Source organism: Lissotriton helveticus, chromosome 1_1 (genome assembly GCF_964261635.1).
Source record: "Lissotriton helveticus chromosome 1_1, aLisHel1.1, whole genome shotgun sequence".
NCBI classification, from domain to species: Eukaryota; Metazoa; Chordata; class Amphibia; order Caudata; family Salamandridae; genus Lissotriton; species Lissotriton helveticus.
In genome coordinates this window covers 1,005,385,091-1,005,407,404 of record NC_136057.1, presented here as the reverse complement: position 1 = coordinate 1,005,407,404, position 22,314 = coordinate 1,005,385,091, and the positions used below count along the sequence as shown (strand labels likewise).

General features: G+C 45.8%; 1 protein-coding gene across 2 annotated transcripts in view; it reads left to right on the top strand.

Moving 5' to 3' along the window:
- The window catches only part of STRIP2 (striatin interacting protein 2), a 189,267-nt gene that overhangs the window by 102,515 nt on the left and 64,438 nt on the right, over positions 1 to 22,314 (top strand). For both annotated transcript variants that reach the window (XM_078677640.1, XM_078677638.1), the window contains exons 7-10: positions 2,797 to 2,903; positions 8,459 to 8,586; positions 15,691 to 15,873; positions 17,456 to 17,679. In XM_078677640.1, coding sequence (XP_078533766.1) covers positions 2,797 to 2,903; positions 8,459 to 8,586; positions 15,691 to 15,873; positions 17,456 to 17,679 — 642 coding nt within the window. The remainder of the gene's footprint in view (positions 1 to 2,796; positions 2,904 to 8,458; positions 8,587 to 15,690; positions 15,874 to 17,455; positions 17,680 to 22,314) is intronic.

Sequence of the window (22,314 nt, the reverse complement as noted above, 5' to 3'; positions counted from 1 at the left end):
AGGAGACGTAATGCAACTGTGAATCTTTGGCCTCTTTGGAGTGCTCGGGCACTTCTATGTCATCAACGAAAGTCACTGTAGTTTGGTCACTAACAATGCACATGTGATCCTGCAGACAAACACCAGTGACAAGCGCCGAAAATAAAGGCAATCATAGAGTGCGCACACAACGTGCAAGTCTCTGGCCCCACTGATCATCCCCCCGTCCAGGAGCTCATGAAGGAGAATACAATTATGATGGTTCAGCTAAGGCGTAGCCTTTTGTTGGACAGTAGCAGTGTGAAAATAGTCCTTCTTCAGGAGGACAGTAGCAGTGTGAAAACAGTCCTTCTTCAGGAGTCAAGACGTCATAGAACTAAAGGATGCAAGAAAGAAACAACGCTCAAGTATTAAACAGCAAATACGACATTCGTGACACTTAACATTGAATTGGCCCGCAAAATATGCTGAATACTTTGTGCCAGAAGGCTCCAATCATGATACATCTCTCAGGCCCTCTACCTATGACATCCGTTAACTATTTGACGAAGGAAAACATTTGGCTGGCAGAATTTAATAAGAACATCACCACATCTCCTCCATCCCAGAGAGGTACCATTCTAACACACACACCAGGGGACCTCATAGTGCACTGGCCCTGCAGCGGTACCTGTCCACAGGCGAAGCCCCCGAACTTTCCACTCCAGACATCGCAGGGTAGTGCAGGAGGGTCCAGGACCACCAGCAGATCAGTCCCCCCTCCTGCCAGCCCGGTGCCCACACAAATATCACCCCACCAAGGGGTCAGTCCAATTAAAGAGTCCAGTGCTTGGGTATCTCCTGTCTTTCTGCTGCCAGCGACTCCGCCTCTCTGCAGGGGTTAGGTGCAGGATTAGGGTGACTCCAGGCACAGTGCAGAGGAAAGAGGGCCACTCCTGGTGCACGCTACCTTAAATGCCCCCTGACCTGCGGCATACCTTGAAGACGTCACACACACACCCCACACGAACACAAACAATGGGCTCATAGGGCAGTCTCCTGCCCGGGGTGCGACTAATGGTGCCCCTACCTCTAGTTGCGGGGGGCATCTGCACATAGTGCCCTCACATTGTGCAAGTCGCTGCCCCAATTGTTCACCCCACCTCCCCCATCCCAGGAGCTCAGGAAAGAGAATACAATTATGATGGTTCCACCAAAGCGTAGCCTTTTATTGAACAGTAACAGTGTGAAAATAGTCCTCCTTCAGGAGTCAAGATGTAATAGAAATACAGGCTACAACAAAAAAACACAATGCACATGTAGTAAACATCAAATGCAACATTGATAACACTTCACATTGTATTGGCCTGCAAACTATGCTGAATACTTTGTGTCAGATGGCCCCAATTGTGATACATCTCCCAGGCCCTCTACCTAGGGCATCTGTGAAATATTTGACAAAGGAAAACATTTGGCTGGCAGAATTTAATAAGAACATCACTACATCTCCTCCATCCCAGAGAGGTACCATTCTAACACAAACACCAAGGGACCGCATAGTGAACTGTCCTTGTCATGGTATTCGTCTGCAGAAGAAGCCCCAAAAGTTCCACTCCAGACATCGTGGGGTAGGGCATAAGTGTCCAGGGCCACCAGCAGGTCAGTTTTCCCCCCTGCATGGCCAGTGCCCACACAAACATCAACCAGCCAAAGGGTCAGTCCAGTAAAAGAGTCCAATTGTTGGGTTTCCCCTGTTTCTCTGCTGCTAGCTGCTGGTGCACGCTAGCTTAAATGCCCCTTGACCCGCAGCGTACTTTGATGACTTCCCGCCCCTGGCACAGAAACAAACGACGGGCTCCTAGGACAGGCTCCTGCCCGTGGTGCTGCAAATGGCATCCCTACCTCTAGTTGTGGGAGCACCTGCACAAGACAGAGGTTCAGCACAAACGCTATGGGAGTTGCAACTTTGAGTTGTAATGTCTGTATCCAGCGTCGGATTGGTAACATGGGCATTCGGGCAATGCCCGAGGGGCCGGTGTCCGAGTTCTGCTGTGGGCTGCTTTTTTTGAGCAGTCTGGGGGGCCATTTGGGCGCTGTGTCTGTTGTTCGAATACAGCCAGCGGCCTTGTGGGTGTCTGAGTGGCCTTTCTGTAGGCAGATGGGCGCTCATTACCTCCATTTAGCAACAGGCAGAGGTATCACTCTCTTTCTCTCGCGGGCTGGCCCATTAATGTGTGCAGATACTGAGCGGGGGCAGGGGGCCTGAGTAGAAGTGCCCTCACTTGTTTCACCAGTGTAAACTAACGCATACATTTTTTTACCCCCCCCCCCTCCTAAAGTTTTTTATAAGATTACGCCAATGCAGAGATTTGAGGAGTGATCATGCAAATGTAGGCCGATTTTTGTTTTGGCGTGCCCGGGCCGATTTTCAATCCCAATCCAACCCTGTCTGTATCAATGTGATGGTTAAAGAGAGAACATTGCTCCAATTTGCCTTGTTTTTCTACATTGCTCTTATGGAGTACTTTGCTCACAATCAGTTTGAGATTTTTGGCCTACTTTACTCTTTTATTACCTTAAATACACAATCATCAGCTGCTTAAAATATTTAAATAATTTTAGGCTAGTTCTGTTTGTGCTGGCGACACTTTTGTATCTGCATTTGTGCCATACTTCAAATTTGGTGGGGATCAGAAGTTTACAAGGGTGGCGTTTTTGGAGGGAACTAACCTCGAAGGAGACAGTCAATGCATACCTCACAGCTTGCTTCCATGTTGACTGATGTGGCCCCGTCTCATTCTGGCATACATCTAATGGAGAAGGTTCTCTTTTTTCCAGGGTGCTGTTGAGTGTCATGTACCTGCTGGTGGAGAACATTCGTCTCCCGGTGGAGCCTGATAGACCGGATTGGGGCATTGCCAAGGAGACTTTCAAGACTGAGCTTAGTAAGTAACCAATGTCCCCAACAATTCAAGAACTCTTGGGTCTTCATCACCTTCTGCACTTCAGGCTATTGTCCTGATTAGATTTTCCCAAAATTGTTTTTCATACTCAGAAATACTGAACCACAGGACTTCAATCCATGTCAATCTCTAAACTAGGGCAGGGAGTCACCCGTGTAATACCAATCGTTATTTGTTGCAGGTGCCATGAAATAAAAAGGAAAATAGATGTGCCATTATACTCCAAGCCACTCAGGCCCAGATTTACTAACACTCTGTGCCGGGTTTGCGTTCATTTTGCAACGTTTTGTAACACAACCCCAAAGTAAAGTGTTGTGAAGGGATTTACTATGCAGCTCAAATCAGGATATGTGTTGGATAGTTCCCAAAAGTAACACAAAGTTGTGCTATATGCTGCGTTGCATTAATTAGTGTCAGGGGTTTCCCATTGGTGGCACGTTGGCCTTCTGATCCACCCATGGGTATTGAAGCAAATCCCTATCTACTAAGAATCGTAGAACGGGAATCAGTTCAAACTCCTATTTCTTCTTGAGGCAGGTGTAACGAGAAGAAATGTTTTCATTTCACCTTATTTTTGCAAATTCATATGAGTGCTAAATTGTGCAACACACATACAAAGCAGGAAAAGGGTTCAAGGACATGTTTTGTACTGAAATGGTCCCCTTACTGTACAATAACTTTTCCTTACTGAATGCACCCAGGCTTGCACTATGGTGCATGGGTATGTGCATTGGCACATGACTTCCTAAAGAGCTCCACCATAGGGACAGAGTAGAACAGCGCCACATATTAATAGAGATGATGCTAGTCTGCTCACACCCTTTCACGCTACACATCACATCAACGTTAGTTTTGTCGAGGTAGGGGGTTGAATGGAACTGCTATGATAGTGGGGTTTTATGAGTAAGGAAGTTGGGTTATGGGTGCATGGGGTATCACTGAATATGGAGATGATCCTACCTGGAGCTGGGTGGGTTGTGTGAATAGCGTGTTTGCATTTGAGTATCTTGTACAGGAGGTACATATATGGTTGGGGTGAAGGGTTCTTTTTTTGGGGTGATTGTGATTATGTCATCTCGCAGTAAATATATTTGTTTTGCGTGATAAACTTAATTGTGTATATGAAGTCTGAACGTTTGTCCATCGAGGGTGCAGATACCTGTTTAGGTGGGGAAGATATTGCATTTCCGCCCAGTAAGCCATGTGAGGGGCACTTCTCCAGATCATGCACACTGACTGTTCCTGCCTCCTAGCTGTCTTATTATCTGACACATTTCCTGCCAGATAAAGGGCGGTGCCCTTGAGGCACATAGTCAGTGTATATGCTCCTGGGATTGGGAAACGCTCCAGGCAATGAATGAATGAATGAATGAATGACTGAATAAATGAGGGAACCTGATTAAATGAGGGAACCTGATTAAGCTCAACAGTGGCCCCGCAGAGGTACAATTGGGCCTATCGAACTGTGTCAGATTAAAATATTTACGAGGCTATGGCAGAGGTGACTAGCCACGTTTTAGTGGCTTTCTGAAATACCGAGTGGGAAGAAATTTCTAGAATGGGACTCATAAGCGAATTCCACAACAACAAGAGAACTGAATAACCTGCCTCCGCATCAGGATGGTTTAAAGTGAGGTATGATCAGAAAGCTAACATGAGATGAGCGTCAGGTGCACGATGGCCTGTAAGATTTCAGGCTCTCATGAATGAACACAGGCTTTGCATTAAAGTATGTTGAGAGACATATACACGGGAAACGGCCACTACAACGCGGCCGTTTCCACGGAAACATTAACCACGCATGCATTACAACGCATGCGTGGTTACCACGAAAGCCTTTACCACGCATTCCTTTACTACGAGGTACGTAGTAAAGGCATGTGTGGTAAAGGCTAAAAATAAAATAGGGGGCTTGGGGGGGTCTCCCCCCCCCAAAAAAAAGAAACTCACCTAAAGTCACTCAGCGTCGTTTAAGAGGAAACGGAAAGAAACCCGCTTCCTCTTAACGACGTACGACGTCACCACGAACAAAGAGAGGAAAAGGTTATTAGTTGAAATAGCATTCCGTTGTAACGCATGCGTGGTAAAGGCATGCGTTGCAACGAAATTCGTTGTAATAACATACAACCATATACACACAGTACCAAAGATGATACGCTAGGGAATGTGGGAGACAATTCAGCGAAGCAAGATGCTGAGACATACGTTTGGAATGAGGAAGGCCTAAAGTCAGACATGTAGCCATATTTTGAAAGCACAGAAGTTATTTAATCAAGTATTGAGGAAGACCAAGACAAACTGCATTGCAGTAGTCAATGACTACAGGTTTGTGACAATCCAAACTAAAGACTTTGGGGCACATTTGCAAGCCCCATTGCGTCGCTCTTTCACCAAGCAACGTGGTGCAAAAAAACGCAGCTCATAAAAGAGGTTTATAAAGCCACGAAAGGCTACCTTATGTGGCTCTGAGTGGCTGCATAAAGCTTGTGTAAAGCAACATAGTGCAAATCGCTACTTTGCCTTACTCCGTGCCAGCGAGGCTATCAATGATCTTGTCTGGGTGTTCCCATGAAACTTCCATGATTTTTGACGTATTCCCAGATTTATCAGAACTGGTATACCTAGGAATGTGCCAAAAAGATATGCCTCTGAGGATGAGGCGTAACGAGGAGAAATATCTTTATTTTTTCTCGTTACTTCCTCAGCAATGTGTGCTGCTTTTTGCAGCAATAATAGATAGAGGAATATGACTCTCATGATTGTTTCTGTGCAGGAAGGTGTCCCTTGCTGCACAAAAACAATTGTGTCTGCAGAGCAGACACCCTTGCACCATGGTGCAAGGGTGCCTGCATTGGCGCTAGGCAGCCGAAAGAGCTCCAGTGCAGGGCAAGGACAGGAATGCATTCTTTTAAATACTGCTCATTCCTGCCATTTCCCTAGAACGTAGCACAGCAAGGTGACTTGCTGTGTTGCGGTACGTTGCCTTAAATTTGTCCGTTTGTTTTATCCTGAATATTATTAAGACTTGAAATGCACAGGCAGAGGGGAAGATGAACTACTCACGACAGATCTCTGTTAATGTAAAATAGCCTGAGGTCCTGCACCTTGTGAGCTTTTTTGTATGCAATGGGCGTCAGTCTCAAGGTGGGTGTCAGGGCAAGTCAAAGTAGTCGTATTATTTCAGAAAAAAATCCAATAAGCCGAATTCATTGTGATAGTTATTTTTATAGGTGTTGTCACTCATCAAAGGAAATCTGAGTGGGTGTGCAAAGAAGTGACAGACAGTCAACACGTGTTTCTCCCCATTAGATGGCCACCCGGCCTGGGGCTTCCTCAGGGCGTGGTGAAGTATCTAAGAGACTTGAGTCGTCTTGAAGAAAGTATGGTCCTTGGTCAATCTTGAGAAATCTCGGCAGATGCAATTTTTCTAATTAATCAGACCAATAGGCATTACGCTGAGATTTCTCAAGATCAACCAAGGACCATACTTACTTCAAGACGACACAAGTATCTTAGATACTTCACCACACCCTGAGGAAACCCAGGTTGGATGGCCATCTAATGAGCGAAACACATGGTGGCTGTGTGTCCCTCAGTCCCTCCAACCGGGCCGGAGCAAAGGCAGGCCCATTCGAGTCCTGTGGAAAACTGGGCTGGGGACGCTGCACCGCAGCACCACGGGCCGTTGCTCTCTCTCCGAGTCAAAGCTAGCAGAGAGCCAGCAGATGGGTCAACATGGCCGCCTCGCACCCACCTTCTCCACTGGCAGGATGCAGGTGAATAGTGAAGTGATGGGGGAGCATGAGTGGGCCTCTGCAGTCCATCGCAAGGCACAGACCAGGCTACCGACACATTTGCAATGGACGAAGACCTCCCAGAGCTCCCGCCAAAGACCACTGCCACCAGGATGGAGGACTCCGTCCGTGGCCGCAAGTCCCATGGACCCCCACCATTCAGTGGTGCAGTGGAGACCCCGCAAACCTCAACCACTCATCAGAGGAGGAAGCCTGTCCCCGACCCCTGGACCGCAAGGGGGGCCGCCAAGGGGACAAGAGGTCTGCAGATGGGAACCCAGTGCTCCCCCCCAGCTCCGTCCGGGAAAAGCATCTCTGGCACCAAAGCAGCCGCCACGGGAAATGTGCAGGGCCACTGCCTCGAGGGTAAACCAAGTAACACTTTTTCTTTTTGCCAGAGAGAAGCAGTCGTAGCTGGATGCAGAGTAACAGTGGCAGTGCCCGGAAGGTAGGTGATGGCTGTGGATTAACACCGGAATGGTGATCCCAAGCCTTCCTCCTCTCAGCTGCTTTTTAGCAGCTCAACCGTGTAATTGGCCCTCTTACTAGGATTCCGCTGGTTGTGGTCTTTCTTGTTACTGGGGTAGGCTTCATCTCTTTCGGCGATCGCATCGGAAAAGCCCTGGAGGATCACTGGATAGAAGACTTCAAATCCCCGGGGTGGTGGTGGTACGATGGGGGGCTTTTCGCTGGGATTTTTGCCATAAGGCGATCCCTAACCTAGGAGCTTCCACCAGGATCTCCTACCCATCGGCCATCTCCTTCCCCCTCCCACTTAATGGGAATATAGGACACATACTAGAAGCGGAATTATAAATATGAAACGATTTTGCCCTTAAATATGTAGGGAGGTGAGAGTGGTTGGTAAACGTCCTTAAATCTTAAAGTCCAAGATGATTTAATGTTCCTGGCTCTGGCGTTAGGATGTTCCTGGAAGGGTGAGGTAATTTCCAAGCGTCACATGTTGCGTGAATGCGATGTAATGAGTTAGCTGTATTTGTTTAACACCATTTTGCCGAGAGGAGCCATGAGTGATGCCTGCTGCTTTTCTTATTCCTAGCTCCACTTATCATTGCTTCCTCATAATCGTATACTCACCATCTATATTTTGATGCAACCTCAATAGCCAGAATTATCAAGAGAACTCCGTAATCATAAAATCACTTGTCAACTTATTGTTTGTAGTCAAACGATTGAAATGTATGGCCAAATCAGAGTTTTCCTTGTGGAATCCCTTCTGTGCGAGATTTTGTTTCTTCCATAGGATAAGGAGGATTCTGCACCATCCTGGATCATCTCATTATCATCCAAAAGCAGATGACTCAGCCTCCCTTATAGTTTTTGGTGCCTCAGCACACTTTAGTGATTTAGTGATTTTTGGGCTTGTTTCATGAACTTGCACTTTCCCCAATAGTAATCTCATATCAAAGTTTAATCTAAGAAGCTAGTTATTGCTTCTTTTATGATCTATATGGTTCTGATGTTGAGAATTGGAACTGAGAACTAAAAAAGTCACAGGTTTGAGTTATTTCTTTCCAGCTGACTCATCCATTGGATAAATGAAGGAACAATGTGTCCAATACTAACTTAGCTTCTTGAAATCTCAACAGAATACAAAGACTGATGGTCATTATCTATTTTACGAACTTCAACAACCTTTGAACAATAGTAAAGAACCTAGGACGTGCAACATTGAAGGCGTTTTCATCATACTTCCCATCATTTGTTTCCCTGTCTCATCAGGTTTTCCAGTGCAAACCGAAGAACCTTTTGCACTATTGCTCTTCAACATGGTGACGAAGTTCTGCAGCGGACATGCACCTCATTTCCCCATGAAGAAAGTGCTACTGCTGCTCTGGAAGGTGGTGTTGGTGAGTGCTGTGCATAAGGGGCTACACACACCTATCCGGTACACTTAAAGAGAGGTATCTCACTGAGGGTGGTGCAGGCACTAAACTTATACTTTGATGTTTTGATTGGAGTAGCTGTTGAGTCAACTAGAAGACCAAGCATGGTTCTGCACCTTTTGATTCTCTTATGTTATTTCACTTAGTTTTATCTTTCTCCCAAGCACAATGTCCCTCTCATTCCGCTTTTATTATCTTTAACTGGATTATCAGGTGGAAAGAGAATTTTGAGAGTCATACATGCTTAATTAGAAGGGTGGTGAGAGTTTGGAAAAATTGTTTATGAAGAATTATAGGGATACTGATAAGAGTACAAGAATTTCGGTAGGATTATCATTTTTTATCAATTCTCTGCAACCAGCCATGGATAGTGGCAGTTTCAGCCATCTGTCTGATCCTCGGGGAGTGTAATGGCCAGCCGTAATTAAGGCAAACTACTCCATCTGTGTCTGACTCAGCCAGACCCCCAAGTATTTAACTGGTTTCACGCTCCATAGTAGCAGAAACTCGAGTTCCACCTGTCTTGTCCCAAAGGTAAGTGGGAACATTGCTGAGCTGGCTCAATTAGTGATTAGCCTGGACAGAAGTATGAACTTCATGAATTACCAAAGAATGGAGGGCGGGGATACTTTTCCTTGGGGCCCTTGAGATAGAGGGTAACATAATTGGCATAGAGCGATATCAACAGCGCATATCGTGCATGGTGTTGCTGAAGATTGGCAGCCGGTGGTTCTAGCGCTGATGCGAAGGGCAGTGGTGATAGTGGACATCCTTGTCGGGTTCTGCACTGAATATGTATAGGGATGGAGAGTCAAATGTTTTTATATAATTTAGCTAGGGGTGATTCATAGAGAGTGGTGATGAGTTTTCAAAAAGGAGCTGGGACTCCCATACGGGCAAGAGCGTTTTGCTGGTTTACCCATTCAAGGGAGTTGAACGCTTTTGTAGCATCCAGGAAGACTGCTATAGCATCTTGTTCAGATTGTATTTGATTAAGTACGGTAAATAGGGTACCTAGATCATGTAATTAAATTAAATTATAGTTTTTATTGAGCACCACAACCCAAGGATGTCTATGGGCTGAGACTCTCAGTAGGTGAATGGAAAAGTGAGCTGACCAGACATCAAGTGTAGACCATAAAGAAAAAAGATATGAATGCTGTACAAATTATTTAACAAATCATGTGTAGTCGACTTGCCTGAGACAAACCCAGCCTGGTCAGGTAGTACCAGTGCAGGAAGTAGCAATTGCACCCTGTTGGCTATAATTTTGGCAAATAGTTTGGTGTCATAATTTATTAAGGAGAGGGCCCTATAAGACTCAAAGCTGATCCTGTTTTTGTTAGATTTCAGCAGAGATTCATGCATAGCGGGTAGTAATAGACCTTTGGATAGCACCTCATCAAAGACTGCCAACAGACGGGGAGCCAGCAAATCAGAGTACGTTTTGTACAGTTCTGCAAGCAAGTACTAGGTGCCTTCTTATCTAGGAGTACCCGGATGACTTCTTTAATTTCTTCTATTATCAGGGGGATGTGTTAGGAATTCTCATTGGGTATTGTTCAACCAGGCTAAAGGTCATCTTCAAAATATCGGTGTAAGTGTTCGGGATCTGGGTTGCTACATTACTAGTATATGTCCGTACAGTACTACCCAAAATATTGGAGTATACTTTTTTGATGTGCAATGGAGATATCGTTCACGCCAATTGTTTTTTCACTATAGTGGCTAAAGCTTTTCTTGGCCTTTCACCTTCCCTGTATGCGTAAGCTCTGGTATATTTTCCCATATGCTTAGCTTCTCATTCAAATGTTTTGTTATATTCAGTGATTGTTTTTGTCCCTGAGACTCACCCACAGCGGTCTTTATCTGTACTGTACAGGTCTCCTCTAGATTTGTAATATCTACCTTCAATTTCTCTAGTTGGCGGAGCAGCGATTTCATGACCCCATGCTGCTTTGCGATACAATGATCTCTGAGCACCACCTTGAATCCTTTCCAAAGCATGGCCATGTCCGCCAGAGTGCCCTGATTGGTGTCAAAGTAGTTTCTAATTTCTGTACCTATTTTGTGTCTACATACCATGTCAAGGAAAGCCCTAGGGGACAGCTGCCATAGTTTGTCATATTCAGGCAATCAGGAATTTTAATGCTCATGATCAAAGGAGAGTGCGTACAAGTTGTTCCCCCATTTGGACCCATCAGCCAACGTCCCGGGTGACCGTCCAGAAGTCAAGTCGTGACTGTATGTTGTGAGTTGCAGAGTAATAAGTGCCTTCCTTCAAGTGTGCATGTCTGTGATGTCATAGATCAATCACCTCCCCCTCAGAGACTAAACCCACTATGGCCTTGCATGCTGAAGAGTGGATCCTAGTGTGTACGTGTGACCTGCTTATGTGTGGTTCAGGCGAGGTATTGAAGTACCGCCTGCGGAGTCCCCCAGGGGTCCTCCCTCAGCCCTACGCTCTTCAACGTCTACATGGCTCCGCTCGCCCCCATCGTCAGAACCTACGGACTCAATTGTGCCACACGCAGACGACACCCAACTCATCCTCTCCCTATCCAACGAACCCAACACCGCCCGACGCAACTTTCAAGAAGGCATGGAAGCCGTCGCCAAATGGATGAAAAACAGCTGCCTACAACTAAACACAAACAAAACGGAAGTACTCCTCATGGGCCCAACCCCAGATGCCTGGAACAACACCTGGTGGCCCCCCGCCCTCGGAAGCCCGCCCACCCCCACCGATCACGCACGCAACCTGGGAATCATCCTGGACTCAGAGCTCAAAATGGACCGCCAGATCAACTCCATCTCGTCCTCCTGCTTCCACACCCTCTGCCTCCTACGTAAGACCTTCAAATCGATCCCCCTCGAACACAGAAAGAACGTCACTCACGCCCTGGTCACCAGCAGACTCGACTATGGCAACGCACTCTATGCCGGAATAAACATATACATCACCCGCAAGCTACAGTACATACAAAACGCTGCCGCAAGACTGGTCCTCAACCTGCCAAGACACTGCCACATCTCCCAGCACCTGCGCGCACTCCACTGGCTCCCCATCGAAGCTAGAGTCACCTTCAAGATGCTAACCCACGCTCACAAGGCCCTCCATGACACCAGACCAGCATACCTGAACAGCCGACTCAAATTCCACTCACCCCAAAGGACCCTACGATCAGCCCAGTTCTCCTACGCCGTGGCCCCCCGCACCAGAAAGACCAGATCAGAAGGCCTCTCCTTCTCCTTCTGCGCGGCCAGTGCCTGAAACGACCTTCCGCTCCACCTCAGACAGATAACATCGCTCCCCATCTTTGCAAGAAACCTAAAAACCTGGCTCTTCGACAGACCCTTCTCTTGATGGACTAGTACCTGCGAACCCCCCCCAAACTCCCCACCCCCTCAGCACCTTGAGACCATTACACATGAGTAGTCATGCTTAACAAACACCTGATTTGATTTGATTTGAAGTCCGCCCCCCCCCCCACAGATGATTGTTTTGGTTTGGAGTTGCTTAATGGTACCCCATAGTGCATGTAAAAATCCGGGGCCATCTATGTGCGGGCCAAATACATGAATTAGCTATAGCACATATTGATCTCCACAGTGTGCCTCGCTTGATGTACATGGCAACCCCTCTAGCTCATGAAGAGTGCGATGAGGTGGACTCATATCCCGCCAAGTATATTTATGTCCTTTCCAGGGGTTAAATACGTTTCTTGGAGCATGGCAACATCTATATGTTTGCATGTTCACTTGGCCACAATATGTCGTGCTTTTCTGGGGTTGTGTAGGCCACAGACATTCGAGGTGATACATTTGTAGTGTTTAGGGTCCATGATGCACGTGGTCAGGTGGCTTAGGCCAGCATATTGTGTAGGTGGGCAGATGGAAGAAGAATGTCTTTCTTGCTTGTGGCATTTTCAGTTAAGTAATAGTATTCAGCATCTGCCGGAGTCCACAGCATGATACATTGCATCCCATAATTATCCCACCAGACAAGCCCACAATGTAGCCGTTGAATATCACACTCTCATCCTCCCCTCCCTTGCAAACCTTTCCTTTCATTACCATCAAACTCGAAACCCAAAGAGACCCCTGGTAATTTTACCCTCTACGATTTTACCAGTATGAGGGCAGAGAGATATCTTTCGTAGCAACCAGGTCATCCTCTACACAAGGACTTGGGACCTATATTGTACCTCAAATTGCAGACGTGGCAGGCTTCTCACACTGGTGAGTTTTAGAAAAGCATTAACCCAGGCAGTATTTAGCATGTTGTTGCACTGAGACATCCTGAGTTGTGGTGCAAAGTTGTTAAGGGGGGTCCTTCCCCGATGACCTGGTCAGCGACCCTGCTCCTGTTCTGGACCCTCTTTTTCACTGGTCTTTACAGGTTCTGACGAGCTGCATGTTGCGGGCCCGTGAAGATTTGCATCTTATCCTCATGTGTGATTCAATGTCTCGTAGGGTACACCATAGTATAGGATATCCCGAGCTGTGGCATGACAGGCATCTTATTGAGCAAGAGGAAAGTCCAGGTAGAACGATCTGGTATTCCCCTTGTATTGGAGATCCTTCATTTCTCACACGATCTGTAATATTAGTCTCTATGCCAGAATTTCAGAAGCCTGCGATGATAGGCCTGGCTGGTGCATCTGGCAGTATGTGTGCTGCCAGCGAGCAGTGTGGCGGCTCCACAAAAATAGCCTTGAGGATCAATCGAACTTTGAAAATAGAGACATCAGCAAGTATTCAACAAATGTCTAAATTTTTCCTGTTTCTGACGATTCCGCCAAGTATCTGAACATTATTGTGCCAGTATCTGGCTTCCAGATCCTCGTTTTGGCCTTTATGAGTGAGAGTAGTTTGTCCATCTTTAAGAGTTTTTGGCTACCTTTTTGAGTGTTATCTTCAATGGAGGAGATTCTGTCTTGTGCCTCCGTCTGGTGGTCACCATGTTTGTCCATTCTAGTGGCCATTGCGTCCATGCGAATGTTCGAAGCAACTATTGTCACGTTTAAGGAGGTGAGGCTCGACTGCATGTCCTTAAGGAGGGTCTCCACATCCAAATCTTCTTCTGATTCTGGAGGATCCAGCAGTCCCGATGGCCCAGACGCATGCACTGGTTTGGTTTCTTATCCGCCGCTATTCAAAGGGGATCTTAGACTGTTTTGTATCCCCAGTTTTTCTATGGTGTCAGAGAGGTTGTTGCCCAAGTTATCCATCGGAACTCTGAATGTAGGGACCCTCTCAGACCACCCACCAGTACTTCACACCGTGTGCCTATAATTGTACGGCTGCCTTTCTTTGTACACACAGAGCCGGGTGGCGGGGCACTCGCAGTCCAGTATTCACCCATTAGGGATTCCAGGCTATCCACTGTGGGGTCAGGACCCAGTGCAGTGCAGAATAAGCACAGCTGGAGAGGGCTCAATACCTCATAGTCTCTCCAGTTAAGTCTCCAATGAAGTGATAGAGCCCCCTTCTGCAAAGGAAGTCACACTATGAAGTCCCTTTCTTTGCCACCAACGTGCAAGTTACTCTGCCATACACTCCCCACTATCTTTACAGCGGTTGTCAGGTTGCAAGATGCCATTAAGTTTAGTTTAGACCAATTATCCACTCATTTTATCATTGCCTTCATAGTTCGTAGGGGGTCAGTGGAGATCTCACCTCTGATGAACCAGTGATTCACCAGCAGCCTCCCGCTGTATCACAGTGAAGCCACACAGACCCTGCTCCCGTATTGTTAGGCTTGGGGCGTAACCAGTGTCTGACTCCTGGACCACAGAGAGCCCACGTCCAACATCCCAGTCCCCGCAGAGCCTCACCTTTGCCCCAGGGTGGATTCTTAGGGGCAGCCTCCTCCAGAGTTCTTCTTTGAGTGTCCTACCGCATGCGTTTCTTAGCGACTAAGGCCTCTGCGCCCCCAGAGAGAACTGATCTCTTTGGGCAGCATCCACTGGTTGTCACCTTGTGGGTCAAGACACGCGGACCACAGCTGAATTCCACTGCAGCACCCTATCCTGGGTAGTTTTTCAGTTTCTGGGAAGGCTCATGGGCACCTCTACTCGGGTGTCTTCAGATTGTAATCCACTTCTGCCATTCATTTGCAGAGGTCCAAGCTTAGGTGACCATCTTCGATGACGGTCATGCTCCGCATGGAAAATAAACACTGAAAATAAAGAATCCTCGAGTCACAGATGGCATCAAAAGCTGTGTCTTGTAATTTTGTTATTATTTAGGTTATTATTCAGGCCCATATGGGAGTGCTAGTTGCTCGGCAAGTGAAGAAATTAAGAGTAGTGAGCAAGCTGGAGCATAAAGTGTAGAAACAGGAAACCAGCCAAAACCCAAAACATATTGGGATGGGCAAATCCATAATGGATATGGAGAGGCTCTAGTTGACGTCTCTGAGATGAGTCTTCCAGGGATTGAGCCTCAGGATTAGTGAAGAGCCAGGAGGTTGCCATGTATTAGATACCCTGAGCCTTTGGCGAAACATAAACAAGTCTGTGTTTTGAATATTTTTTGTGATTAAGAGGCTCTAGCAGCAAAGACAGGGTTGCATGTGTTGGATATGCCTCAGGCAATGGTGAGTTTTCCAAACATACAGGATTGAGGAGCAACTTGAACTATGCTGGGCAAAGTGATAAAAGTCAAACAGTGCGCAGTGACCGAATATTTGGGAGTGAAATGGAGTGCACACAAATTGTTTCTTATCTACACATTATTGTGCACTTTTGCAGGATGATCGTGTGATATTTTAGTCAATTTTTAGTACATTTTATGGCCGGAATACCAAACAGTTACTGAAAGCTTCAGCAAATGTGACTGGCTGGTTGTTGCATCATGTGACACTTTTCTTCGCTTTGATCTTAGATTGAAATGGTATTTCATTAAAGCAGAGTAGCCAAAAATGTGTAATAAGCCACACATTCTACCATACAGCGCCACAAAACATAGTGTGGGTGTTCAGTACACTCCTGGTTTTAAACTCATTCATGAAATCAGTCTTTGTTGTGTTTCATTTGACCGGTTTCCCATTTCCCTTCACAGTTCACTCTTGGAGGATTTGAGGACCTTCAGGCTTTGAAAGTCAAGAAGCGAGAGGAGCTGGGTCTGCCGCCTCTCCCCGAGGACAGCCTGCAGGTGGTATGCAGCATGAGGGCGGCTTCTCCTCCAGCCTATTCCATGGAATTTCTGGAACAGCAGCAGAAACGTGGAAGGCGGGTCAGGAGGGTAAGAGCGACCATTGCTTCTCCCACTAGGCGGGTCTATCTCTTAACAACCAGCTGGGTCTAGCACAATGAGAAATATATTTGAATACCTGAAACCTAGTATCATTCTAAATCATACATGTTTGTGCATCCCAATCCATTGGGCAATGTATACAACTGTCTAGGGCATCAACTAGCATGGGGCACCAATGTAGAAGGAGCAGCACTATGTTTTTAAGAACTAATTCTTCTAATGTATGTATTGTTTTGAGACAAATCAAAAAAGCGATTTAAAGAGACACTGTTATAATTGTTTGATCTTAAAATGATTTGGGGGCTTATCCTCAATTTGCTCTCTAGAGGTATATCGTTTGTCACATTGATTTGAATGCTCTTCAAAATTGGGCCTTTAGACTTTCATAAAAACAAAATAATCCTTGAAGGAGAACATCCTACCTTGCTCACATTCCATTCTTTTCAACGGGTCGGATCGCGGCTAAGATGAATAACAAAAACTTTACACTAGCTCTGTACAGACTTCAAAATAAAGTTTTATTTTCCGTAACACCAATCTGTTAAAAAGAAATGTCCAGCATATTATAATGTACTAGCATCCCTAGTCATAAAACTTGAAATCAAAATCAATTTTCTTGGAAAAGCGTTTGCACCTATTCAAAGAGATATTTAAGTCTCCATTTAAATGTAACACTGATATTTTGTTCTCCCTCTATGGATGATGTAATGAACCCCATTTACATACCTTCTTAGTAGAATTTAACTCACCTTGTGTCAATCTTCTTATCCCATTTAATGTTACTTCTTAGAATGTGGAAAATGATTAGCCACTTAAGTGACAGTGGACCGGCTCATAGGCAAATAGAGTGATCTTCCGCAAAGCAACTGCTTTCGAAAGTCAATCCTCACTGAAGCAGAATCAGTTATGTGTGCTCATAAGCAAGGCCAGTAACACTATCATAGTATAGAGCATTGCTGTTTTTATATTTTTGCTATTAGTTTTAATGCTAAAGTTTTGAATTTCCTCAGTTTTAATATCTTGTTAGATTTTGGATAGGTTGCAGTCATTTCTTGACAGAAAACAGAGCAATGTTTATGTGAAATATTGATGGCATCATCTGTATGACTTGGATTTGTGGTAAGGTAGATACAATTCCAACATCACTCCTGTTCAGAGACCTGCCTGATTTCCTTTTAGCCATTGTAAGAGAAACATAGTTTGTTGAAAATCCACATATTGATGTTTGCCTCTGTCTATCACTATGCAACTGTGGCTCAAACACTTTGCCATGCTAAGAGATATTGTTCCCACTATTCACGGTGTGTGACCCTCTCTTGATAATATGACCATTAGATAGCAGGACTTACGCAAATGAGCTACAACACTAGATCACTTTTTGCCTGCCCCCAAATATGCTGAATTCTGACAAGATATCCAAAATCAGTTGTTTACCATTGCCTCTTCCAATCAGTTCAGCTCTTTTTCTTGATGACTCTTTGGGGAGTACACAAGACATCCCCAAATAATTAATACAATTTACAACATCCTGCCTCCTTGCTAATTTTTCATACCCTCTTCTCCACTTCAGCCACTGGTAAAACAGGACAGCTTAGACCTGTACAATGAGAGGGATCCATTCAAGAATGATGAGGGCATACTGGACGAGGAAGATAACGATGATGTCGACAGCGGTATTGAGGGAGAGTTGGATCCAATGGAGAGAGACGTCATCATCCAACCAATGGCTTCCTCTCATCCTCTCGCTGAGCGAGTGACCTTCCCCAAAGGCCTTCCTTGGGCTCCAAAAGTCAGGTAAAGCCGCTGCTCAAGAAAGTATTTTTGCCCATTTTCTTTGCTTCCAATCACTGAGTGGCTGTTGCTTGCTGGAACTACAGTATGCCATTTATACAACCCATTGGGCTTGAGGCCATTCCTAATTGAGCTTATAGTGGCCTTTAGTAGTGACTTATGTTGATGGTTGTTCCTCTGCACACAGCCACTCATTGAACAACATCTCAAAGGAGCTTTAAGTACAACACCACCACCCACAAAACTATTGCTCTTTGTCGGACATCTGAGTTAGTAATATTCCTTCTTCTGTTATTCACAAATCAATATGTAAGCACAATGGCTAATCAAGGGCTGTCCTGTGAATTATATAACATATAGCAACATTCTATGTCATTCTTGGTGGTGAGGCAAAAGCAGCAATGGTAGAAAGGGAGTATTTACAGTGTAAGAGCAAGGGGAGAGACTCAGTCTAAGTTGAGTCTGATGTGATGCAGAAAGCTGGGAAATCTGCAGGTATAATGGACCTATTGGTACAGATCTTTTAATATTCTAGTTTCATTTATTAAAATCATCAAGAAACCTTGCATCAATGACTTTGCAATTATTTTAAAACAGTGCTTCATTCCATTAAAAAAAATATGTGTGTGTTCCATCATTTAGGCAAGATTCTTATTTACATGCCATAGGAACACTTTCAGACTGGTGACTTCAGGGGCCAATTCACAAAAAGAATTAAAATACATACACATTGTGAAGATTTATTATTGTGACATTGTCTGGTCCTACAGACATAGTCTCTGGAAAACTATGACTTTGTACCACACCAGACATAAAGCTCCTAGCCCTGGACTTATGCACTGACCATAAGGGTGTGAAAAATCAGCATTAGCGCATTTCTCATAGCCATTTTACATGGAATATATTTGCATGTGAAGAAATCCCAAACCCGGAAACTCCAGAAGAAAATATGAAGACCGATTTTGAATATTGGTTTTAGTTTCCAAAATATATTTGAATCTTTTCATATTTTTCTGTGGTGAAGGTGGATTGCAGAGATGATTTTATTTCATGGTCTTTTATCATCTATACTCTGAACCATTCCCAGAGTTCAAAGGATGTCCTGGACGTAAGGCAGGAAGAGGGGATAAAGTTGTGGGGGGTTAACATGCATATGCCAGGAACCTGTTAATTGGAAATTTGTCCAGATTTTTCTTCTGTGGAGGCCCTCCCGGACACACAGTGTGACCAGTCGTCTGTGGGATGCTTGCTTGGTAGTTAACAGCTGGGTTGACAGGAAGGCTGGGTAATGTCAGGTAATGCCTTGTTTTCTGAGCTTTAGTTTTGTGATAGGAGTGAAGGTGGGTGGAGTGGGTGAATCAGACGTTGGAGAGAGCTCTGCTAGACACTTTGAAAAAATCCTCTATGTATTTTGCTTTTGCCAATTTTACTGTGAAATTTGCTCACATAAAGCATTGTCACAGCACAAGAATTACACTGCACTATAGGAAAGGTAGGAGGGTAGAGTGACCAATTGTTGTAATGTAGGGTGAAGGTCTGTGGGTCTGTGGTTGTGTTAAGCTACACGAGTCTGGATCTCCTTGGTGATATGCAACATGCTAATGTGCTTTTTCTCATAGAAAAGTTTATAAGTGGTGCTTAATACATAGATCATACTATGTTTGATGTATAGAAAAATGTAGCAATGTGAGTCACTTTCTATGGATGCGCAATACTAGTAGTGCCTTGAGACACACTTGTAATTTCTATGAGAGATCCCTTTAGTTTTGTGTCAGATGTTACCAGAATGTACACCATTCATATAGTGCATACACATGCCTAAAATCCACTCAAGGTATGTAAAAGGTCTCATGATGGATATCTCTTCCCAACAGATTCATCACCTATTGAATGTCCCCAAGCAGATTGGATCTTGAAACTTTTGACCTAGTTCTCATGCACTAGTCTTTGTGCTGGAAGCTGCGCACGGACATCAGTTTGTGTTTTTTCGCGCCTTTCAACTTGGACCTTTAACTTCTCCCATTTATTTTGGTCAAACTTCAAGTAAATTTCTCAGAGATTTTTTCATCTAAAAAAAATGTGTGCAGTGATTCAGGGATGTGACCTCCCTAAAACACAGGGTTTAACCCCTGTCACAATTGTGATGGGCAAATGTCCATCTCTGCTCCCCATGGGGTCTGCAGGTGTGGCCTCAGCTCGAGGCATGACTCAAGGTGTTACGTGCACTGTTGCAAAATGAAACCCAAGGCAATAAAAGAGCTGGACCATCTGCTCAACATCGATTGAGCTCCATAACGAGGCCACTCTCTTCGTCATTGCTGTACTCCAAGTTTTCTGAGGAAAAGTGGAGTAAACATAAAAGCAAGAAGAAGCCTAAAGGGGTTTCTTCTGGATGCAGTTTGAGATCTAAGGGTACGTCTCCACTGCCCATTACATCCCAGGAGAGTAGTCCTTGGAGATGGAGCTCACGGACATAACCCCATCAGAGGAACCACATCCAATGACACCACTGACGCTATCCCCGGATGTAGGGCAGTTGGTAGTCCCATCACTGCTGATGGCTTTTATGGCCACCGGATCCGGCATTGCTTGATGTGGCCTTGTTCCGCCATGCAATGATGGAGATTTTCCAACAGGTGTTGGTCCCCTGTGGTGCACTTTTACACCTCAGGGGACTGTTTGTGACACTGCTTGGAGTTTCACCAATGGGTTCTGCCCTATCAGCGAGTGTCCATTTTGATCCGTTGGAAACACCTCCTGTATCAGCTGGTGTCATCCCTGTGCAGAGATCCTTACTGGTAGGCCTTCTGTGACAATGTTACCAACACCAGCACCACCACTGACTCCACCGTTGTCAAGGCCTCCCCAGGATCGACCGCCATTGAAGTTAGCAGAGTTCCTTAGGCTCGGAATAGAGGCTGAGAGAATTATACAGGAAGGAAAATGGCCCCTTTCACCTCATTGCTGGTAGACTATGCACAACATAATTGAGTCCGATTTGGATCCCTTACAGATGCGAGAAGGGGTGCAACATGACACTGATGATAGCAGTAAGACTGACAATCTACTGCCATCCCTTCCTCCGATAGAGTGGATTACACAGCACTACAGAACACAAATGGATTTGACACTTCACTTGACATAGATATAGATCTACCTTTAAGGCCAGCTCCTGCTGAAGTAGCGTTATTTCATACCATCCTCAGAAAGGTGGCTGAAGTATTAGAATTGACTGTTCCCTCTGTGGTATCAAATTCAAAACCCACTTTGGAAGAATAACTACTTTCATTTAAGGAACCACTGAATGCACATGCAAGGGATGCCTGGAGAAAACCACATTGGCACCAGCAGTGAATTGTATTGTGGGCAGGGGATACAGACCAGCTACAGTTGATCCACCATTTTGGTAAGTGCGTCCTTCCACAGGAAGTCTGGTGGTGCAAAATCTGGGAGCTTTTTCAGCCTATATGCCTTAGAGGGAATATTTAATTGTTGGAGCAGGGGAGAAAAATATATTTTCGGTGGGTAGCCTGGCTGTCCACTGTCTTAATGGGGACTGTCTCCTGAGGAGATATACCCACACTCTATAGAACATGGCACCCTTCGGTGGAACAAAGTCACCGAAGACCAGCTGGCCACCACCCTTGCCCAGAACCCAGCCACCAACCCACAGGCCACCACCCGCAACCTCCGACAGTGGATCAACGATTGCTCCAACACCCTCGCCCCGCTCAAGAAACCCTCCAACAGCCGCACCAGCAAGAAAGCCACCTGGTTCACCAAAGAACTCTAGACCTCCAAACGAGTATGCCGGAAATTGGAGAAGGAATGGCTCCACGAATGAACACCGGACAGCCACACAGCCCACAAGGACGCCACCCGCAGACATCACCATCTCATCAGATTAGCCAAGATATCGTCCTTCAAAACCCGCCTGGACAACAACGCACACGATAGCAAAGAGCTCTTCAGCATCGTGAAGAAACTCTCCAACCCCAGCGCCAATGCCAACGACATCCCGCCCTCACAAGAACTGTGCGACTCGCTAGCCACCTTCTTCCACCGCAATATCGCTGACATCCACGACAGCTTCAACACCACCATGACCACCCTGACAATGTCAGACTCCACCCCCCCCTACGAACACCACCCGCATCAACCGCCTGACCTCCTGGACCAACGTCAACAACGTTGAAACACGCAGGATCATGAACTCCATCCACTCAGGATCACCGTCAGACCCCTGCCCACACCACATATTCAACAAAGCAGACGCAGCCATCGCACCCAACTATGGAAAGTAATCAACATCTCCTTCGAGACAGCTACATTCCCGGAAAGCTGGAAGCATGCCGAAATCAACGTCCTTCTCAAGAAGCCCACAGCGGAACCCTAGGACTTCAAGAATTTCCGGCCCATTTCCCTGCTCCTGTTCCCGGCGAAGGTTATCGAGAAAATCGTAAACACACAACTGACCCGCCACCTCGAGGACAACGACATCCTAGACCCATCCCAGTCTGGATTCCGAAAAAAACCACAGCACCGAGACAGCCCTCATCGCCGCCACAGACCACATCAGGATCCAACTAGACAACGTCGAAACATCAGCCCTCATCCTCCTGGACCTATCAGCCTCCT